At 42.1% G+C, this 19,802-nt stretch overlaps 1 protein-coding gene across 3 annotated transcripts in view; it reads right to left on the bottom strand.

Annotated features, from left to right (window-relative positions):
* Nplp1 (Neuropeptide-like precursor 1) overlaps positions 1 to 19,802 on the bottom strand; it is a 76,803-nt gene that overhangs the window by 6,220 nt on the left and 50,781 nt on the right. Inside the window, exons 2-4 of one of the 3 annotated variants that reach the window (XM_076813253.1) lie at positions 11,497 to 11,945; positions 7,505 to 8,307; positions 824 to 986 (exon numbers count right to left, since the gene is read on the bottom strand). In XM_076813253.1, coding sequence (XP_076669368.1) covers positions 824 to 986; positions 7,505 to 8,307; positions 11,497 to 11,945 — 1,415 coding nt within the window. Of the gene's footprint in view, positions 1 to 823; positions 987 to 7,504; positions 8,311 to 11,496; positions 11,946 to 19,802 lie in introns of all 3 variants that reach the window. The other 2 variants (XM_076813251.1, XM_076813254.1) reach the window with 2 other exon arrangements.

Here is a 19,802-nt window from a genome sequence, read left to right as displayed (position 1 = left end):
ACCACCAAGCACGTCGGGACTCAGAGTTCGGAGGGAGTCGGCTCCAATGATGGAGGGGGGAACACCTACAGGAGTGGTGGTTATATGTGCGTGACTGACGCAGGCGCAGTTCATGCACACATAACCACCGCTCCTGTAGGTGTTTCCCTCTCCATTATTGGAGTCGACTCCCTCCGAACTCTGTCGAGACTGACAATCAGTGAAATAGAACTCGAGGTGGAGATGTCGATCGTGCGTTTTCTGAAGGATAGGATCCGTGCAGTTTATGAAGCACCACTGTATTTAAAACTATCTATCGATTGCTCAGGCTAAACACCTCTGCATCCCAGCGGTCTAAATATGTATCTACCACAGCTGAAACAGCGTTCTAACGGGTTTAGCTTCAAGTTGCAGGTCTAACATCGACACACCTACGTTGCAGCTAATTGCTGTGAACGCTCCGCGTAAAAGAAGGAAATGAAGAAATGGAATAGGAAACACATCTAGTGAATGTTTGATGGTAAATGGTAACTGTATACGTATATCGGTAATCACATTTATCTTTCGTGTTTTTTTTTTAACATCCAAAGAATTCCCTTCCATTATCTGTCTTCTGTACCAATTATTCTGTGCTCCCTTCTCGTGCCTGAGCGGTTTATTTTTTTCTTCCTCGACTGTCGGGTGTATTTCTACATATAACTTGTTTTGGTGCAAGCACATCCACAAGATAACAATATACGACGAATTGGAATGAGGATGACAGAAAGTACAAGGAGGAAGAAGAGAGTGCACACAGAAATGGAGAGAATAAGACAACGAGCTGGTGACACCCTAATAGTCTGACCTGCCAATAAAATCCCGGGGCGATCGCGAGAATCGCGCAGACCTCAAACGTGGGAGCGAACCACCACGTGCCAGTGCCGCGATGTGTCTTTTACTTGCTTGAAATGTTCCCGCGGAACCGACCTGGTCTACCGTTGACTGCATCTCCGGCGTAGAACCTGTTTCTGACATCCACAGATAGTGCTGAATTTAAGTTCAGTTCCTGACGAAATGTTACGAAATGCGCTCGATTTTATCAGCGCCTACTATGGCCGGTACAAGGGCATCGGAACGATCAGGAACAGGCATCATAATCCAGTGAAATTAGACGGAAATATGCGCAATCTACGGAATAATTTCCAGCAAGCTAAATTTTGGCATGTGCCTTTATTTCGTCGTTTTAAACAATATGTCACAAGTCCCCATTTGCAGAGGATTGAAAGTAAAAAAAACTCTGTTTTTCGCGATTATTTCGTTATCTAACAGTTTTAGGACCAAAAAAGTTATTATGAAATTTGTAGCTTAGGAAATTCTCTACAAAAACGGTTATATGAGTTTCTCGCAAGAGTGCCTAACCATTTTGATGTAAGGTCACCGAGTTTCAACCCTCATACTTTTGAAAAGGGAAGTTCCCGAACCCGGAAATTCAACAAATTATGAAACTTTCTGAATATGTAGGGGACGTCCTCCTAAATACAACGCAATTTTGTTTGCTGTCCAAATTCACTCCAGAGGGTGCAATTCAGCCCTGAAAATCCGGCTATTTTTCTATTTTGTGTTATATCTCGCAAACTGTAAGATCTGCAGGGACTATAATTTACCAAATGATAGTCCTAATTAAATGAAGTAATTTTTCCCTGAAACCGTTTTTTTTCTACCTCTTGCAGTTCGCGAGTAATAACATAAAATCGAAAAAATTTCGGGGGTGAATTACACCCTCTTAAAGTGAATTTGGGTAGCAAACAAAATTGCGTTGAATTCGGGAGTTTCGCAAAGTTTCATAATTTTTTGAATTTCCGCGTTCGGGATCTTCCCTTGTCAAAAGTATGAGGGTTGAACCTTTGTAAGCCGTCATACATAAAAATGGTTACTCCTACGAAAAAACTCATACAACTTTTTTTTAGATAATTTTCTAAGCTACAAATTTCAGAATAACTATTTTTGTCGCCAAACTGATAGCTAACTAGATATTCGCGTAAAACTGTTCTTTTTGCATTTGACCCTCTGTAAAATTTTTAGCGGATCTCGGATCGATGGGGACTTTTGACATATTCTTTAAAACGACGAAATAAAGGCCCACGCCAAAATACAGCTTGCTGGGAATTATTCCGTAGACAGACCCTATTTTCATTGGACTATGTATCAATGTGTGTTAAATTTTTGTAGGAATATCACAACAAGTTAATTTAGTTAGTGTTATTCGTATAACCAAAAGAAAAGGTGTCGTTGGGTTGTTGCTAAAACTGACCAAGTCCATATTTCTTAATTTTCAATAAATTCAAATTTAAAGTTCAATCTATTACAATAAGGCAGGTAAGAATTGAAAGCTATTGCAGAATACATCAGTTCTTCTCCGCACGGATTTTTATTAATCTGTTGTTGCAAACAACATAGAAAGTAATTGCTTTGGGATGTAATTGTAGAAGTCACCTTTACCACTATATGGAAAAGTAGAACAGCACATTTACCACAAGAATGGCTTTCTGCTACTCATGAAATTTTCATATTGTAATGTATATTGTATACAATAAACATTAATTAATTAATGAACACTGAAGTTATGAAAGAAACGTAACTCATCACTACTCTCAAAGAATAAAAGATTAAAAAATGATTACGTACCGAGTGCACACCAATATTAATACAAAACAGATGATGGTAAATTAAATATGAAATAATGAATTTATAAACAGAAATTCTTGTTATTTAAGCTTACATGATCACTTAATTACAAACCCATTGTTACCAACTAAGGAGAACTTGTTATGAAAAAATGACTGTGTATTCCTCTAACCTTGTATAGTCTAAATCAGGCTTGGGAATTAAGTGATCTTTTCAGCCAAGTTTCAGAAGCAACGCCGATGAACCGCGCGTGGCGCATTAGGGCGACATTGTATCAATAGGTTTCCACATCGTCTCAGAGAGCACGATTGTCGATGCGTTTTCGTTTTGTCAACGCGCCACGCGCGGTTCACGTGGTTCGCGCCTGAGGTGGCTCGAGCTTTACGGTAGTCGCGGGGGCCAAGACTCGCGGCTGGAGAAAGATGGCGTTGCTGCTGAAACTCTGTGGAGCCACAAGCGCGCCATTTAACGCAAACGCGCTGAAAGAACGCGTGTTCGCCACGCTAGGGGATTGTAGGCTGACAAGCCAATCAGCGGCGAGAACGGCGACACCGCGTTAGTGTCGCTCGGAACTTTAGTTTTAAGCATTGGATCTCTCCTCGTGGCATTCAGCTTTTTCCACGTGCAAGGCTGCCACGAGGTTTTTCTCTGTACCTGAGTTGATATATTAAACTTTTATTGTTCGTTATTACTCATAGAATATTTCATTTTCTTGTGGACCTGCCTCGGCACCAGTGCCTCCGTAGGAAAGTACCCCACAACTCGGCCGAAAAGATGACTTATAGTCGAATTAACGAAAGAAGGCACCGGGGCCAGAATTTGCGACGTTGCCGCTACTCCAGGCTCGCGATTGGTGCTTCCCCTAAGCGGCTCCCTACGCCTTGGCCAATGACTTTCTACTACTTAGCTGTGGGCCTAGAGTAATCATTGTCCTTGTCGGGTGCATATTGCTATACTCTTCCAGAGGGCGAACCCAACGTCCTTCCCATAGAGATTTGACAGAGTGTCGAATCTTATTGGCTATTTCGGCAAGCGCTATGCAGAATGAATGACGGACAAGTCGAGGAATACAGCTCATAGGATTCTTATTCTATTTAGCGACATTCCACGGCAAATCGATCACTTTTTGCACTCAATGTCAGGGATTTTGTTCAAACTGAAATATTATATGGGACAGGATTTCAGTCATCACTTTGCTGGGTTTGAATTTGTTTAATTTTTGCCTATTTTCATGAAACCGAGCTGTACTTGTGAATTTTCATCTCGAAAACCCTTTATTGTATTGAATTCATTATTTTTTCATTTTAATCTAGAAAGTGCGGGTTATTCTAATACTCTTTTTTTTATTGAAAAATTAATTTTGTAATTTTTAAAATTATAACCAAAGTTTTATTTTGCAAATTTCACGCACGAAATATTCTGAAGAATTTCATTAACTCTATATTTTGTAACCAAGTTCAAAACTTGTTAAACAATGACTCAAACGTTTCCATAATTTTACATGATTCACAAAATACATATTGCATTCTGATCAAAGTCTCTAAAAATATGATCGATTTGTCGTGGAGTGACTTGTAGATGAAGGAATCTGTTTTATCGAGCGATTGAGAGAGACACAGTTGCACTTGAAGATAGAAAGAGACGTCAGATCTTCTACACAACGTGGCAACGTCGCACGAAGTACGGAGCAGGCATTGGGTCTCTTCCAAGCCACGCGCGCCAGCCTACGGGCTGCCCTGGTGCCTTCTTTCGTTAATTTGACTATAGCAACAGGAGCATGACGCGAGGACTCTTAAGGACCTCCTTACATAGAGATTTTTAGTGAAGCCCCACCCATTTGAGAGCTATATAAACCCTTTAACAGTTATGTGCGAAGTCACGTTGTATCAAATTCGTTAAGAGTTGGTTGTATCTAGTGAGATCGGGCTCAGGTTCCTTTTCGTATCTACAGTTAACCCTATACAATTCGCGAGTTCGTTGATCATTCTCAGGGTTCATTCTAAAGTGATCAAGCCTCGCGTATTATATAGTACAATTCGTGTGGCCGCCGCGTGGCTTGTTGCACGTGGTGATTAATCTCTTTTCACTGAGGGGCAGAATTTACAACTCTGCCTCAGCATCATCGTTCAATGTAACTCAAGTGTGTTTCAAACAAATTCTCTCTTGTTCACACAGCGTGTATAGTAGGACATGTCCTGTGCTATGCTCGTGTCTCTATCTACTTGTGAATTCTCACCGCTCATAGTGCAGTCGAGCACTAAATATAATCGCTCTTCAAGATCATTTCACACGCTCACGTGCTCATTGGGAAACGCTCAGATTCGCTTGTAGATCGCCGCGTGTGACGCGCACGTGGTGGTGCAACGTGCATCGATTCGCTCTTCTTCGTGTTTTAATATAATCTTGAAAACCGCGAACTCTTTGTGCATTCTCACCGACTCACGTTCAGTGTATTTGCTCTTTTTAAATAAACTTGACGCTACTCATTTTAAGTTCTGCGTTGTGTGTACCTTTTCACCGTCGAACATAACCTCGTCGGCATCCAGCGTGCTCAACCACTAGATTCTCAGACAACAACATAAACAATTATTCCGCCAAATTTCAGCCTCGTCGCTGTGAGTCGAATTTTTTTTTTGTTTTCACATGTTTGAGGGTCTGCCAGACCACTAAGGTCCTCACGGAGCGCTGCCAGATTGTGATTTTCTTACTTTGTATTAAGTTGTCGATTAATGGGTGGAGTTTCAGCCTTGTCGCGATGAGTCGGGGACGCTCCCAAACTTGACATGTTCGAGGGAGTGCCCTCGGGCCCTGTCCCCGGACCCGACTGCCAGACCGCCCGTTCGTTGACTTTCAGCATAAGGTTAATTCGAAAAATGATAAAAAAAATCCCGTCGCGATGAGACATTAAAAATGTTCCCTGGCTTCCGGACTAATATGTTTGTATGGTGTGTGGAAAATTGGGAGCATGTGAACGAGCTGCACAGAAGCTTCATGCTCGCTGGTGTATGCGGTCAATGAGCGATTGAAATACACGGCTGTGTGTGGGTATTGTCCGTGGGCCCGCCTGCGCCGTCCTTTCTTCAAATTACAGAAGGATCCCTTTTTGCTCGAGTGTATAAACACGTGCTCGAACATCAAAGCAAAAGGACGCGCGACATATTGGGTGCAAGAAAAGGTGGGCCATGGGGAGGAGATTCACAAAAAGAGGTGCAAAACTTCATGTCTGCAATGAATGCAGGTCCGATTGGTCCTAATATAACGTCATCCCTATGGTCTATCTTTTCTTGCACGCAATACGTCGCGCATCCTTCTATTTTGATGTTCGAGCGCGCGTATATAATAAAGCGATAAGTAATCCGTCTCCAATTTGAAGGGAAGCTGACGCAGGCGGGGTCAAACGCAGTCAGAAGACTACCCCTTTTATTCTTGTGTCCCTTCGCAAGACATCTAGCCACCTTTGCACAGCAGGATGGTCGTAAAAAAGGCATCTCTTTACATCAATAGGTACCGCTGCCCGGTACTTCACAATGCGACTTCGCAAGTGTACTCTTTACATATGTATACGTATCACTTGCATATGTGTATGTATTGTAACTATCAATATTACTTATTGTATTAAAAAAAAACAATAACATGATAATTATTGCTGTTAGTAGTAATAATTATGACGTCACATCAATGAATGTGTTAACTGTACTTTCGTTTGCCATATATATGTAAATTTCAAATCTTCATACGTACGACCGGTAGCTAAAAAACGCAATGTTGCCATCTGACGTTCTTCTGCACTCACTCATTCCCTCCTTAACGTGTCTTTTTTACAATAAGTGGTGCAACCATATTTAAAAAGAATAAACAATCATTGTCCATTCTCAAATAGTTTTTAAAATCTGTTGGTTCAATCGATCATAATTCCCGCAATAAATTAATGTGGCTACATGTCGAACGTTTTTCAAGCCAGTTTTTCGTCCATGGCTTTTTTCCTATACGAACCTTCTGATCTAGCAATAAAGAGCCGCCTATAAGCGCAATGGTTTCACTAAAATTCATCCTGGTCGTGAGCTCGCGACGCGCTCGGCACAAGTAATGTGAGGCTCGTCGATTGTTCGTATCGTATGTGGGTTCCCGCGAGCATGTCGACGAGCTTCACGCGAGCGGCTCGGCGAGCATGTTCGTTTGTGTATGGGGGCCTTTAGATTTTTATGCTTAACAACACAAATTTATTTCAAGAAGAAAAATCGGCACCGGACTCCCTGATAGTGTCCCTTGTAAGTATTAGTGTAAATCCTGTTGTCTTGTGTCTAGAATCACCCCTTAAATTTTCTCCCAGCAGTAGTTGAACATCCTGTATTTCAAAAATTGTTTGCAACTAAAAAACAGAAGGTCATCAGACACACGTATTATAAGTATGAACTCCTTTCACTATTTTGACGCGTAGATTTCACCCGGAAAGATGTCCTATATTATATAATATCCTGTGTACAGGGTGTGTCATAACCGATAGTAGGTGCCTCGTTAGCTGGCCGGATTTCTGCCCCCAGATTTTTGTTCCCTTTATACCATATATTAAAAACGTAAAATTTATGATTATATTTATTAATAATGGTATAATGATAACATGTAATCTTTGTACCCTATTTTCTCGCGTTATATAATCTATTAGCAGCTAATAATTCATGTATAATTTTGTCGTTATCTAAGGTTTCGAACACTACCAATATTGTACTTGATATGCTAACTCCCTACTGGGAATGTTTTCTGGTTACTTCTCCGCTTTCATAATAATTGTGATCAAATTACATGCGTTATATGCTCCCCGAAAGATTGTAACTTTATTACGGTAGAGATACCTTTCACTTACCCATGAACCTCTTTTCTGCATTCTGATATCGTCTAGCAAGTGCCTCCATCATTTCTTCATAATCAAGACCATCAATATTCTGTATTACCGGCAATGGGTACTCATCGGACAAATCGATCTGTCTCCTGGGTCTCCTGTCGCTGAAATTAATTCTTTCGTTGGAGCCGCTCTTTTCCTCGGAACCCCCTAGTTTATCATCTACAAAAACATCATCTTTGTGGTTCTCTTCCCGGGTTCCTTCGAGATTGTTGAGTACTTGAAGGTCCAAGGGCTCGTTTCTTGTGTTCAGTTCATCACTCAGGGATCTTCCATGGCGGGAGAGAGTTCTTAAGATCACGCTCGCAGGGATACTAATACCTCTCTTCAAAGAGACAGGCCAAGCTGAATTTTTACTCATAGAAGCGATGCTCCTTTTGTTGTGTCCACGCGACGGAAAATCGCCCGTTCTCGCCAAAGCACCGACGTATCGTTTACCATATGGTAGCGCGTAATCTCTAGCTATAGAGGCAACGTTCCTCTTACCAGCTTGGGGTAGTGTGAAGGTCCTGGCTAGAGAAGCAACGTTTCTTTTCCCCGTAACAGGTAGCATACGGTTTCCTACATTTTCTTTGTTTTGAAGTTCATAATCGCGGACCAGCGATGCAATGTTTCGTCTGCCAGGTGGTAATGCGAAGTCTCTAGCTAATGAGCCCACATTTCGCTTTTCAGACGGGAAATTTTGCATCAACGCTTCTAAGTCCAACCGCTCGCTAGGCAGCATGTAATCGCCGGAAAATTCTGGTGCACTGCGTTCAGATTGCTCGCTGCTGAAAAAAAATATTTAAAGAAATTAGTTTGAAGATTGTTTGATAAGGTTAAGGCTTCATTTATTGGAATGCACTCAGTAGTAAAATCGTATCTCGTGCAAAAATAAATTGGAAGTGAAGGCGAAACCTTTTCGTACGAGTCCTGTCCTCGGAGAAATCCATTTTGGACATTTGTATAGTAGACTAGCTTAAAGTTCTCAGCGTTGCCCGGGGTATATATCTTTTTTCGGTGAAGGGGAGGGAGTATTTAAAAAGATTTCTTAACGAGCACCTAGGGGCTAAGAGGAATCTACTTATGTTCATGGTCATAGGATCAGTGGTTCCAGAGAAATCGTAATGAGTGAGTGAGTGAGTGGATGATTGAGTCAGTGGTATCATCGCGTACGTATTCGAACTTATACTCCCACCGTGCAAAACTTTAATCTCAAATTTTTCAAAAACGAAGGCTCATCTTGACAAACCACATTAGGGTTTTGTAACACTAGGTATTTACTGCAACTCATATCCAGTGTCATTCAACACATTAAAATATACAGGGTGAGTCATCTAATATTTAAATTTAAAATATCTCCGTTGTTTTCAATTAAAAGGGGGGGACGGGTATTAATGATGTATATAATGATGGAGGGGGATTGTGGAGCCTAAATCTAAAATTGTAGCTTCGGGTATTTATTACTTTCCGAAATGATAATAAAAATATATTGTTAATTTTGTATCCAAATTTTTTTAACTAACAGCGGTCCCCCTGCCCCCTAATCTATTGTACGGACGCAATGCGCGTTCCCCTTACCTCCGTAGCCCCTCAGACGCCTAAAAGGCATGTGTATTTAGCTGAAATTCAAAGACAATTTTCTCGAAAACTATATTTTCGTCGCATTTTGACCTGTAGAATCACCCCCTAGAGTATTGAATATTAGTAGAGGTAAGACTCTGTCGTATCCGCAAATTGCTGTTTCAAATTTCCAAACCCACATCGGTTCACTGCAATACCTTACGCGCCCGCAATCGGGCGCGCACCCCCCGCACTAACCTACCCCCAGCCAATACTAATACTCGGCACAAGTTGGAAAGTGGAATGCGTTGTGTCGGAATAAGTCACCAGAAATACTGAAAGTTTTTTATTAATATCTCGGAAAGTAATAAATACCCGAAGCTGCAATTTTAGATTCAGGGTCCACTCACCCTCTCCACCCCTCTCCACAAATCTCGTGTCGATCAGCCACAGGGACCATTCGGAAGTACAGCCCATATTCTACATACATATAGCGAAATCTAATAAAACCTATGATGACAGTTTTAACGGATGATTGTACCATAACCAATAATTATATGTATAGTAAATATTTGGTGAACCTTAGCCTGGAAATAAAACCGGTGTTTCAATATGTGACGTCATGATCGCGGTCGGGCGGTGTGAAAAAACAAATATGCGCACGAATGTTTGTGTTGCCTGTGCAGATTGGCCGGAGACTGTGAGAGACAGAAAGCGTGACAGGGAGAGAGGTGAAGAAGAAGGTGCAGGGGGGTTATGGGGGGATGGGAAGAGGAGAGGAAGGAGTTTTATGAGGAAAGGGGATGGACAGTAGAGGGGGTGGAAAGGATGACGAAAGGGAGGAAATGAGGGGTGAGGAGCTGGTAAGTAGGGAAAGAAGGCTGCAGGAGGGGGATAGGTGGGAAAGGATTAGGGAATCGAGATACAACAGATGGTGTGGGTTGGTGAAGGGTGTGGGGGTCCCGGGATACTTGAAGAAGGCATGGGGGAGAGCAGATGGAGAAGGGTGGCTAGGTTTAGGTTAGGGAGTGAAATGAGGGGGGGACGATACTGGGAGGTGGAGGAGAAAATGAGTTGTAGGGTGTGTGGGTGGGGGGAGGAAACATGGGAGCACGTATGGCAAGAGTGTACGGGTTGGGGGAGGGAAGGGGTTGGCAGGAGGTAGTGGGGGAGGTGTTGGGGGACGAGGGAGAGGGGTATGAGTTGGAGGAATGCATGGGTAAGGACTGGGAGTGAGTGGCGGCAAGCGGAAGCGGGGGTCAAGCAGGGGGGAAGTAGCTATAAGCTAACAAGATAGGTTAAGAGAAGAAACGTAAGGATTGTAATCCCCAAGAGGGCACAATAAAGTATATACAGTAACGCAACAAAATTAAGTGTATCATCCTTTTTCATATTTTTACACTTTATGTTTGGGTAGACTCCTGACAATTGAAAGAACTTTCCGAAACTTATACGTGGAATAAGTTTGGCGTAACGGATGTATTTATTGCTGATAGTGGCTTTCGTAAATATAATTAAAGGGAAAGGATTTGTGTATGAAAACCAGCAGACACAGCTCGAAAATTTTTAACGATAAAACAGAGAAGGACCATAAATATGACTATTTTTATCATAATTCTTTTTAAAAATTGGAAAACAGTCTTTTTATGGCACTCCATATGCCAAAATGTAGCACGCATAACTGAATTGTTCATCAATCACTGTTCGTCATTAACTGCGAAAAGCTCACGTGGCTTAAAACTAGCGAATATTCGTGTGCTTTGATGTGTGGAGTAATTTACCGACTTGATTCAAAAGAGTGGTCCGCTGTCGGAACTAATAACGAATATTCATGTAGGAAGACGAATACTGTAATCATATGTATAATCGATAGCCATGATTGAGTGCCACACCCAGTAATTGGAAATGTAGAAGAACTTGTATAGCAAAAGTGTAGTTGAAAGAATGGCCTTGAATAACAAAAAGTGTCTGTATCTACTATAGTTCGCAAATATGTATACTATCTGAACTGTATAATTAATTTTTCTTGTAATTCAACTGAATATACATACTTCTCTTCTTGCGACAGTGGTTAAGAGATAAGGTTGATAAATTTTTGCCGTAGATTATCATATTGACTACTTAAAATTGAAGTTCGCACACATCAGATCAGTTTATGTGCAGTAATACCTCTATGCTAAAATGCAGTATACTCATATGCTAATGCAGTGTAGCTCATAAAACTTTTAAGCATTATTAAGCTCAGTTGTTTCAGCAATTTTACAAATTTGGAAAAGAGATTTCACAAAAACTAAATGTGTTACTATATTAGTCAAAACAGTATAGAATAGGCCGCCGTACGACACTTGAACATGTTCACGTCAAAGTTTCGCAGAAATCATAATCCAGCTTTAAAAATAATTGAAATAACATACCTCAAATAACCGGTTCTCTTTTCTTCATCGTCGTGATTTTCTTCGAGGCGATCCTGAATGCTAATCGGTAGATCGTCGTTCTTAGCCAATGTTGCTAGACTTCTTTTATGAGATTCGGCCAACGAATCAATTTCTTCGCTATCATCCAGAAGGCGCCTTGGTAAATCCGGCAATTTTTGCGTTCTTCCAATGACACTTAGATGCCCGCGCATAGCTGGATCCTTGAATAATTCTAAATAAACTTCACCGCGTATGCATATTTCTGTGTCATCGTTTTCTTCGGTTAACGCTCGCAACTGCGCCATGTCGTTACGTTTGTTTGCATCCTGGATAACTTTTGCAGTTCTCGAATACGCAGCTAAATTCGAGCTGACTTCCGGGAGACGTAATAAGGCGAGAAAAGCTCTTTTAGGTATACATTGGGTGACTTCTTCATCTTGGCACGTCACCTGGAACATCGAATAACGTATTTAATAATTTCGTGTTATATGTACATAACTAGCTGATGTACCCGCTCTCGCGCGAACAATTTTATGTTGTAAGTCGTTTAGTTCGTATGTAAAAATTGGTTAAATTACATGGACAGTAAATATTCGTTAAGGGTCCTCCAGACGCTGATGTATGTTACATGAAACGTTGATACATGCTTCATGATACAGATTTCATGATACATGTTGCTACGTCTGTAGATCGGTTTCCGTGTTTCAGCATCAGAAGCGGCATCTTACTCACCAGCTAGGTGCGTGAGCAAGATGCAAGTTTCATGAAGCATGTATCCATGTTTCACTGTAACATGTATCAGCGTCTTCAGAACCATTTACATGTTCAACACTCGGGCCGGGCATGAACATACATATAACGTGTAGGAGGCCACGAATTGCAGTTCAAGCTGGCTTGTTTATTCAAGCGATCCCGTTGAGGTTCGGGCTCGCGTTTATGTTTTGTCGATATCGGCAGTTGACAGTCGAAGGAAGGGACTACATTTTTAAATAATCTTTACTTTCTTATTACCTATCTTTTTGTGATTATTGATGTTTAAAAATGACCAATAATTCAGTAAGGTATATTACAGTTTGTAACGAACCGAGCGAAACCGCCCTCGAATTTTTTTCTTTTTCTCTCTATTATTGTTCTTTTATACTATATTATATTATACTATGTCATATTATGTTACCAGTAAGATAGCATACCGCGCACGCGAGCGCCTGTGCGGACAATACGTGCCCTATCGTTGAGTGAACGAACTATGCGATACAAACGCATGCGCAGTGTTATTCAACCGAGCGAACAAGTCGAGTGCGGATCGCGAGTGGATCGAGCGCGCATGCGCAGAACATACGATTGACTGAACGCTAAATGAATCGCGAATGTAATGCATTGATAAAAGCCAGATACGAAATCTATTTGGTGCGCGCAAAATGCGACGAGCGATTGGCGCGGGCCAAGTTCTACCGATGGGTATAAATGTAGGCCCGCCAGCGGAGAGACAAGACTTGGACTTCTATTTCGACTTCAGAGTCACTACCAGCTCCGAGGCCGCTATAACCAGCACCTTGCCTTCCATCTTGGGCCGCTTTAACAAGCACCTGGGCCACGCGTAATCTACAACTGGGTTGCTTCAATTAGCATCCCGGCTTCCATCCAAGGCCGCTTGAGTAGGCACCTTAGCATCCATTTGGGTACACCTTAACCGGGTACCTGGCTTCCATTTATGGCCACTTGAACAGACACCTTAGCTCCCATCCAGGGCCGCTTTAACCAGCACCTGGGCAACGTGGTATCTACAACTGAGGCCGCTTTTAACTAGGCACCTCGGATCCCATCTTAGAAAGCGTGGACCAGCGTATAGGCAACAGGAAGCCACTTCAACCTCGAGAGAAGGAATCCTCTGTATTCTCAACTAAACATTCTAAATCGACCAAAGCGTCACTTCTTGTATTATATCGTACCGACTTTGTGTCGTGTCTTTATGTTCAATCTATTGATCTAGTATCGTAACTTTATACTATATTTTCTATATCAATCAACGTCTCAACTGAATTTATGTTATACCGACCCAAAGCGTTGAACACGGTCTTTTCGTTCTACTATACCGACTGAACGTCAATTTCTATTCTTTCGATGTAGCTTTGTAACCTCCCGCTCATGTATTCGATTCAGCGTTGTATCAAAGTTCCTATCAACTAAAGCGTCATTTTCGTTAATTAACTTTACGTTCCGTTACACCGAATTAGCGTCGAAACCGAAATCAAACGACATTCTTTTATACCGACCGATGCGTCGTTACGTAACTATTTTGCGTTGTATTATATTGATTTATTGTTACAATTTTCACGAATCCGTGTTGTAGTCTATGTTCTATTTCGAATTAACGTCAAAATCTTTTTGAATAAAGTATTTTGTTACATATTGTTAAAAAAAGGACTCTCATTCGTGAAATTCATTTCTTTATCGCACGCCAACCGAACCAATCCCCACAATTCCATGGGTAAATCGCTGTACTTGTGGACTCTCCTGTAATTAACGGTTACGTTCCGTTGGAGAATGTTAGAGGTTCGAACATTTCATTAATGATTTTGCTATACTTTCGAGCTAGTCCCGAAACTTGTTTTGGCGGCATTAAAATCAGTAAAGGTTTCCCTTTATAATACAAAAGAATTGGCTGCCAACTCGTGCCTACACGATTTTCTCAGCATTTTTTTTGTCGCAACGCACTGAGCAATCACATTGCATATCGCATCGCGTTCCCTTTGCCCACTGTTAACTGTATACTTTTATACCAGTTTATTTTTACTATGCATACTATTCCTTGTTGAAGGTTTACTGATCATGTTTAGTGTCGAAATCATAATTCATTTTATAAATCTTTTATGCATCTGCTTTCGCACTAGCTCCCATAAACGTCCCCAAATCTCAGAACCTGACAGTAAGACACATAATACCAATAAACGTATAAAACCAACAGATGTGACATAAAGTTAAACATTTTGGATGCACTTTATTACCTTTTTAACCTTAGAAGTTAAAAATCTCTGAAAAAAGAATGACAATACAAAAATCTTTCAAGGAAGAATTGGGCCTAAGCAGGACCTAAAGCAGGATTAGGGAACACAAATGACGGTAGTACACCCGATGGTTGTTTGCAGATCCAGAAACATCTGCTCGAATTACTGAATTAGACATCGATCTTATTCGCAAGTTGAAAGTATTTATAGAAACAATATCAAGTGGCCACAATACAGACTGGAACAAATTTTCATTGTATGCATTACAAACAGCTGATTATGAGCTCTATGTAAAACTGTGTGGCTGGCACCCAATGTCACCGACAATGCACAGCATTTTGTACATGGAAAAACGATACTTTCACATGCGATACTACCGATTGGCCAGTTGTCAAAGGAAGCTGCTGAAGCCAGGAATAAACACTTCCGTTTATATAGATAACATTTTGCAAGAAAATTTTCAAGAGAAACCTGTAAAAGAGATGTATTAGACTGGTTATTATTAACTTCGGACCCATTAATCACTAGCTCCCGACTTGCGCCGGTACGCTGCGCTGGCTCGTGTTTTATTTCACGGTTGCGTTGTTTCGAGTCGCGTCAACTTTCACGGTTGACTAATGCCGAGGGAGATCTCTCTAGTTGGTGCGGCTGGACGATTATTATATGCATGTATAGGGCGATTTTCTAGCTAGAGTCGTCAAAGACGATGCGCGCCGGCAATCCCGCGCTTCACTGAGCTTCGTGCTCTTCGGACTTCGACGATCGAAATTCCATGAAAAAATGATTTGTTTAATGCAAAGTTATTTGTTATGTAACTCCTTGCCCTACTTTGACGAGTCCACTCGTGGTGAAAATTTCAAACCAAACATGATTATCACGAGTCAAATTCGGGCTAAACATGAACGTTCCGTTTATTAACACGAATTACTGCTTAAAAAGTTTTCGATTAAAGTGCATTTGATTCCACAACAGTTCATTCCGGCGCATCACTTTGGCCCGCGCGAAGAGCATTGTCCCAAATCGGTGTGGCCCGGATTTTTTCTTGCCAATTGGTAGGGCACTCCATTGGTGTCACTGGCATATCGATTCAATGAAGAATAAATAATCAGCACCTGATCGACTTGGTGAAACCCAGCGGAGATGAATGTATTCACTCTAGCATATTAAAAAATTCTTTACTCTTCATCGAATCGGTATGACACTAATGAATTCCTGGCGATATCCCGATTAAAATCATGCCAAATGTCTTATAAGTCGGACTATTTCTAAAGGAGTTAGCTTGATATTAATTGTGCAAATCATTTTTTCACGTAATTTCCTTAATTATGGTCCGAATTATGTCGTTTTGGGGGCCATTTTCTTCGGAATCGGCCTCTTTTCCAAAAATCTAATGAGAAATGCAGAATTTCAGATTTGTCACTGGTTAGTGCGCAACGTTGGATGGCCCTACAGGTCTTGAGCGTTGAAGACCCTGAAACTCTTTGACGCGCGTTAATTATTGGCGGCAGCATTGTCTTTGAGAACTCTAGCGAGAGAATCACGCTGTATACATACATAACGAATATTTACTGTATCGTGAAAAAATAAGCAGCATTAGGTTTTGGATTGGTAAACAATTGACGACTATAGACAGTCTGAGCTATAACCCAACTATAGTCATCGTTGTAGAAGTAAAATAATTGACAACACACAGTCACGGCATCATACACGTAATTAACTAACATTAAAAGCGAGATCTAGCTTTGGTCGGTACTGTACGCTGCCCGGTACTGTAGGACTTTCCCCTATCGGGAAGGGGAGAAGAAGAAGAGAAGAAGCGGGGAAGAAGCGGAGAAGAAGAGGAGAAGAAGAAGAGAAGAAGAGAAGAAGTCATTTGAGGGGTAGAGCAGTGGTATTCAAAGCCACTCCGCACCGCTCCACTCGAGTTGCCTGCTTTTAGGCAGATCTTTATACGCTTATACCTAAAAAACGAAGTCTCAACCGCAATATCGTTATTTGATTTTCGTCTCATGTTAGTGTCTAGAATCCCGCTTTAAATTTATTCGCACGTGTAGCCGAACACCCTGTACTTATGTAAAATAATTTAAAATGAGATTATTGAATGCTGTGGTGAAGGGCATGTTCTCAGGGCATTGACGTCAAGTTTGCCATCTGTAGAAGTGCCTCGACAAAAGTGGCCACACCTCAACGGTCTCAAACTGGCCGACCCCGATTTCCTCAAATCAAGGCCCATCGACATCATCATCGGTGCAGACACGTATGGAAGAATCATCAAGCCCTATCTCAGGAAGGGCGCCCCATCAATGCCAATTGCCCAGTTCTCAATCTTTGGGTGGCTCGTTTTTGGACCAATCAGTATTGATTCGACTCAAGTCAGCTCCTCGCATCACTCGGCTGTTGTTCATAACAAGGATAATTCATTCCAAGACCTATTAGCCAAGTTTCGGATCCAAGAAGAGCTCCCGACGGATACACCCGTTCAACTCACGCCTGAAGAACAGGAGTGTGAAGATCACTTTCGAGCTACACACACTCGTGATTCTACAGGTCGATACATCGTGCGCATCCCTCTCAAATCATCTACAAGGCTATTCGGCAAGTCGTGTCAAACAGCTGAAACGCACGCTCCCCAAGCTCAACAAAGACAGCGAGTATCCTGAACTCTATCAAGGGTACATGAATGAATATGAGAAGCTCCATCACATGGTAAGAGCACCATCAAGCTCACCTAATACTTATTCAATCTTTTATCTCCCACACCACGGAGTGCTCAAGCTCAAGAGCCAGACAACGAAGTTGAGTCCTACTCAACATCTCGGACGTACTGTTGTGGATTCGTCAACACAAGTACATCTTTGCCACGGATGTGACTAAAATATACCGCCAGGTCAGGATACATGAAGACGATTAAGACCTTCAGAGAGTGCTGTGGGTCGACGACACCTTAACGGAAGTACCATACAAGCTCAGAACGGTCACATATGGGACCAAGGCAGCTCCATTCCTAGCTGTCAGAGGTTTGCTACGATTGGCCGAAAGTGAAGGTCATCGCTTCCCACTGGCAGCGCCATCAATCACTCATGCCAGATACATCGACGACATATTTGGCGGCGCCGACACAGATGAGACACTCATCACAATAGCTCAATAATTAAAAGACCTGTGCAACGCGAGAGGTTTTCCATTTGTCAAGTGGTATTCAACCTACCCTCCGTTGCTTGAATCAATTTCTCCCACTATTCGAGCTCACGGCTCAATCATATCACTCGACGACTGCAATACCAAAATCCTCGGATTACAATGGAACGTTCTCAACGACAACTTCACATTCTCATCAAAGCCAAGTTCAAATTCAAAACTCACTAAACGCCTCATTCTCTCAGAAGTAGCACAAATATTTGATCCGCTCGCTTTTCTCTCGCCAGTCACAATTCGAGTAAAAACACTCTTGCAAGAATTATGGCTGCACAAATTCAATTAGGATGATCTACTGCCATCCCAAGAACTTCACGGATTCTCTGATACCTCTCAGCTCGCTATGGCAGCGGTAATTTACATTACCGTAATATTACCGTCCACAAATCACAAAGTGTCAACACTCGTGTGCTCCAAAACCAAGGTGGCACCTCTCAAGAAACTCACAATTCCGAGGCTCCAGCTTACTGCAGTATTGATGCTTGTAAAACTCACGACGTATGTTCAAGCAACTCTTCAACTCAACATTGCTACAACTCACCTGTGGGCGGATTCTCAAGTGACAATAACATGGATCAAATCTCACGCATCACGCTGGAAGGATTACGGAAGGAATCGTGTATCTCAAATTCAAGAGCTCACTCAACATGCACACTGGAGACACGTTCCTGGCACATCAAATTCAACTTACTGCGCATTACGAGGCTTAACTACATCTTAGCTTGAACAGCATAAGCTATGGTGGACGGGACCATCATGGCTATCTCAACCCAGTGACTCATGGTCATCACAACCATCATTGAAGGACGACTCGAGTGCACTAGAGGCTCGTCCAGGAATTTCAAATCTACTCAACATCCAAAAAAAAAAAACGAATATCACTGGGAGCTCATATACAGATATTCATCCCTCAACGAGGTCACTCGCATCACTTCAGTTTGATTCAGTTTGTCTCAAGGTTACGGAAACTACCACTCACGTTGCCAATCATCGCACATTCACCATTCGACCTGGACAGGGCCAGGATGTTTTGGATCAAGGCAACACAATCGATTTATTTCATCAGCGAAATCAAAGTTCTCAGCTCAGGCTCAACGTTACCATCATCTCATGCCTTCAATCGACTGACGGCGTTCATAGATGAGCAAGGAGTCATTCGAGTTGGAGGCAGATTCAACAACGCCCACATGGGTTATGAAAGTAAACACACTGCAATTTTGCTTCGCCAGTCATGTCTGTCCATTTTGATCATAGACAATGCTCACCGACAATCTCTACATGGAGGGACCCTCGCTCACCCTCGCTCACATCAGACAAACGTATTGGATCATCGGAGGGCGAGCTCTAGTGAAGTGCTCGACAAAGGGGGATCCGTTTCCATCAACTACCTCTTTCGAGAGATGCACCCTCACGACCATTCACCAACACTAGCACAAATTATGTGGGTCCAATCACTCCCAGGACGTGGAAAGGGCGAGGTGCCAAGACACAGAAGGGATGGATCTGTGTATTAATCTATCTCACAACACCAGCTGTTCACCTAGAGCTGGTGACGTACTAATCCACTGAAGGGTTTATAGCTACTTACAGGAGCTTCACCTCAAGAAGAGGAATCCCGCACACTCTCTATTCCGATTGTGAACCTAACTTCATTGGAGCAGACACCATTTTCAAGAAGATGTTCACTCAGGGCTTACAGGAGCAGCAACAGTACAACGACAACACTGACTGTTGTTTCAATCCGCCAGCGGCTCCTCACATGGGAAGCAAATGAGAAGCCGTCCTGAAATCAATCAAATATCATCTACGGCGAACCGTCAGTGAGACGGTACTCATATACGAAGAATTCAGCACACTTCTTACTCAAGTAGAAGCGATGCTCAACTCACGACCACTCGAGTCTCTCACCAATGATCCTGAGGACATCTCAACGTTCACACCAGCTCACTTCCTCATCGGACAATCACTTTCAACCTTGCCTGAACCTTCTGTGGAACACTCAACGATCTCGCTATCAGCTAGATGACAACTCTTCTGGACTCAATGGTCATCTCACTATCTACAGCGACAGCTGTCGATCTCAAAGTGGCATCATCCACCCAACAA

The sequence above is a fragment of the Andrena cerasifolii genome, chromosome 5 (genome assembly GCF_050908995.1).
Source record: "Andrena cerasifolii isolate SP2316 chromosome 5, iyAndCera1_principal, whole genome shotgun sequence".
Lineage (NCBI taxonomy): Eukaryota > Metazoa > Arthropoda > Insecta > Hymenoptera > Andrenidae > Andrena > Andrena cerasifolii.
Note: the sequence above shows the minus strand (reverse complement) of the source record. Positions and strands in the feature narration are given on the sequence as shown.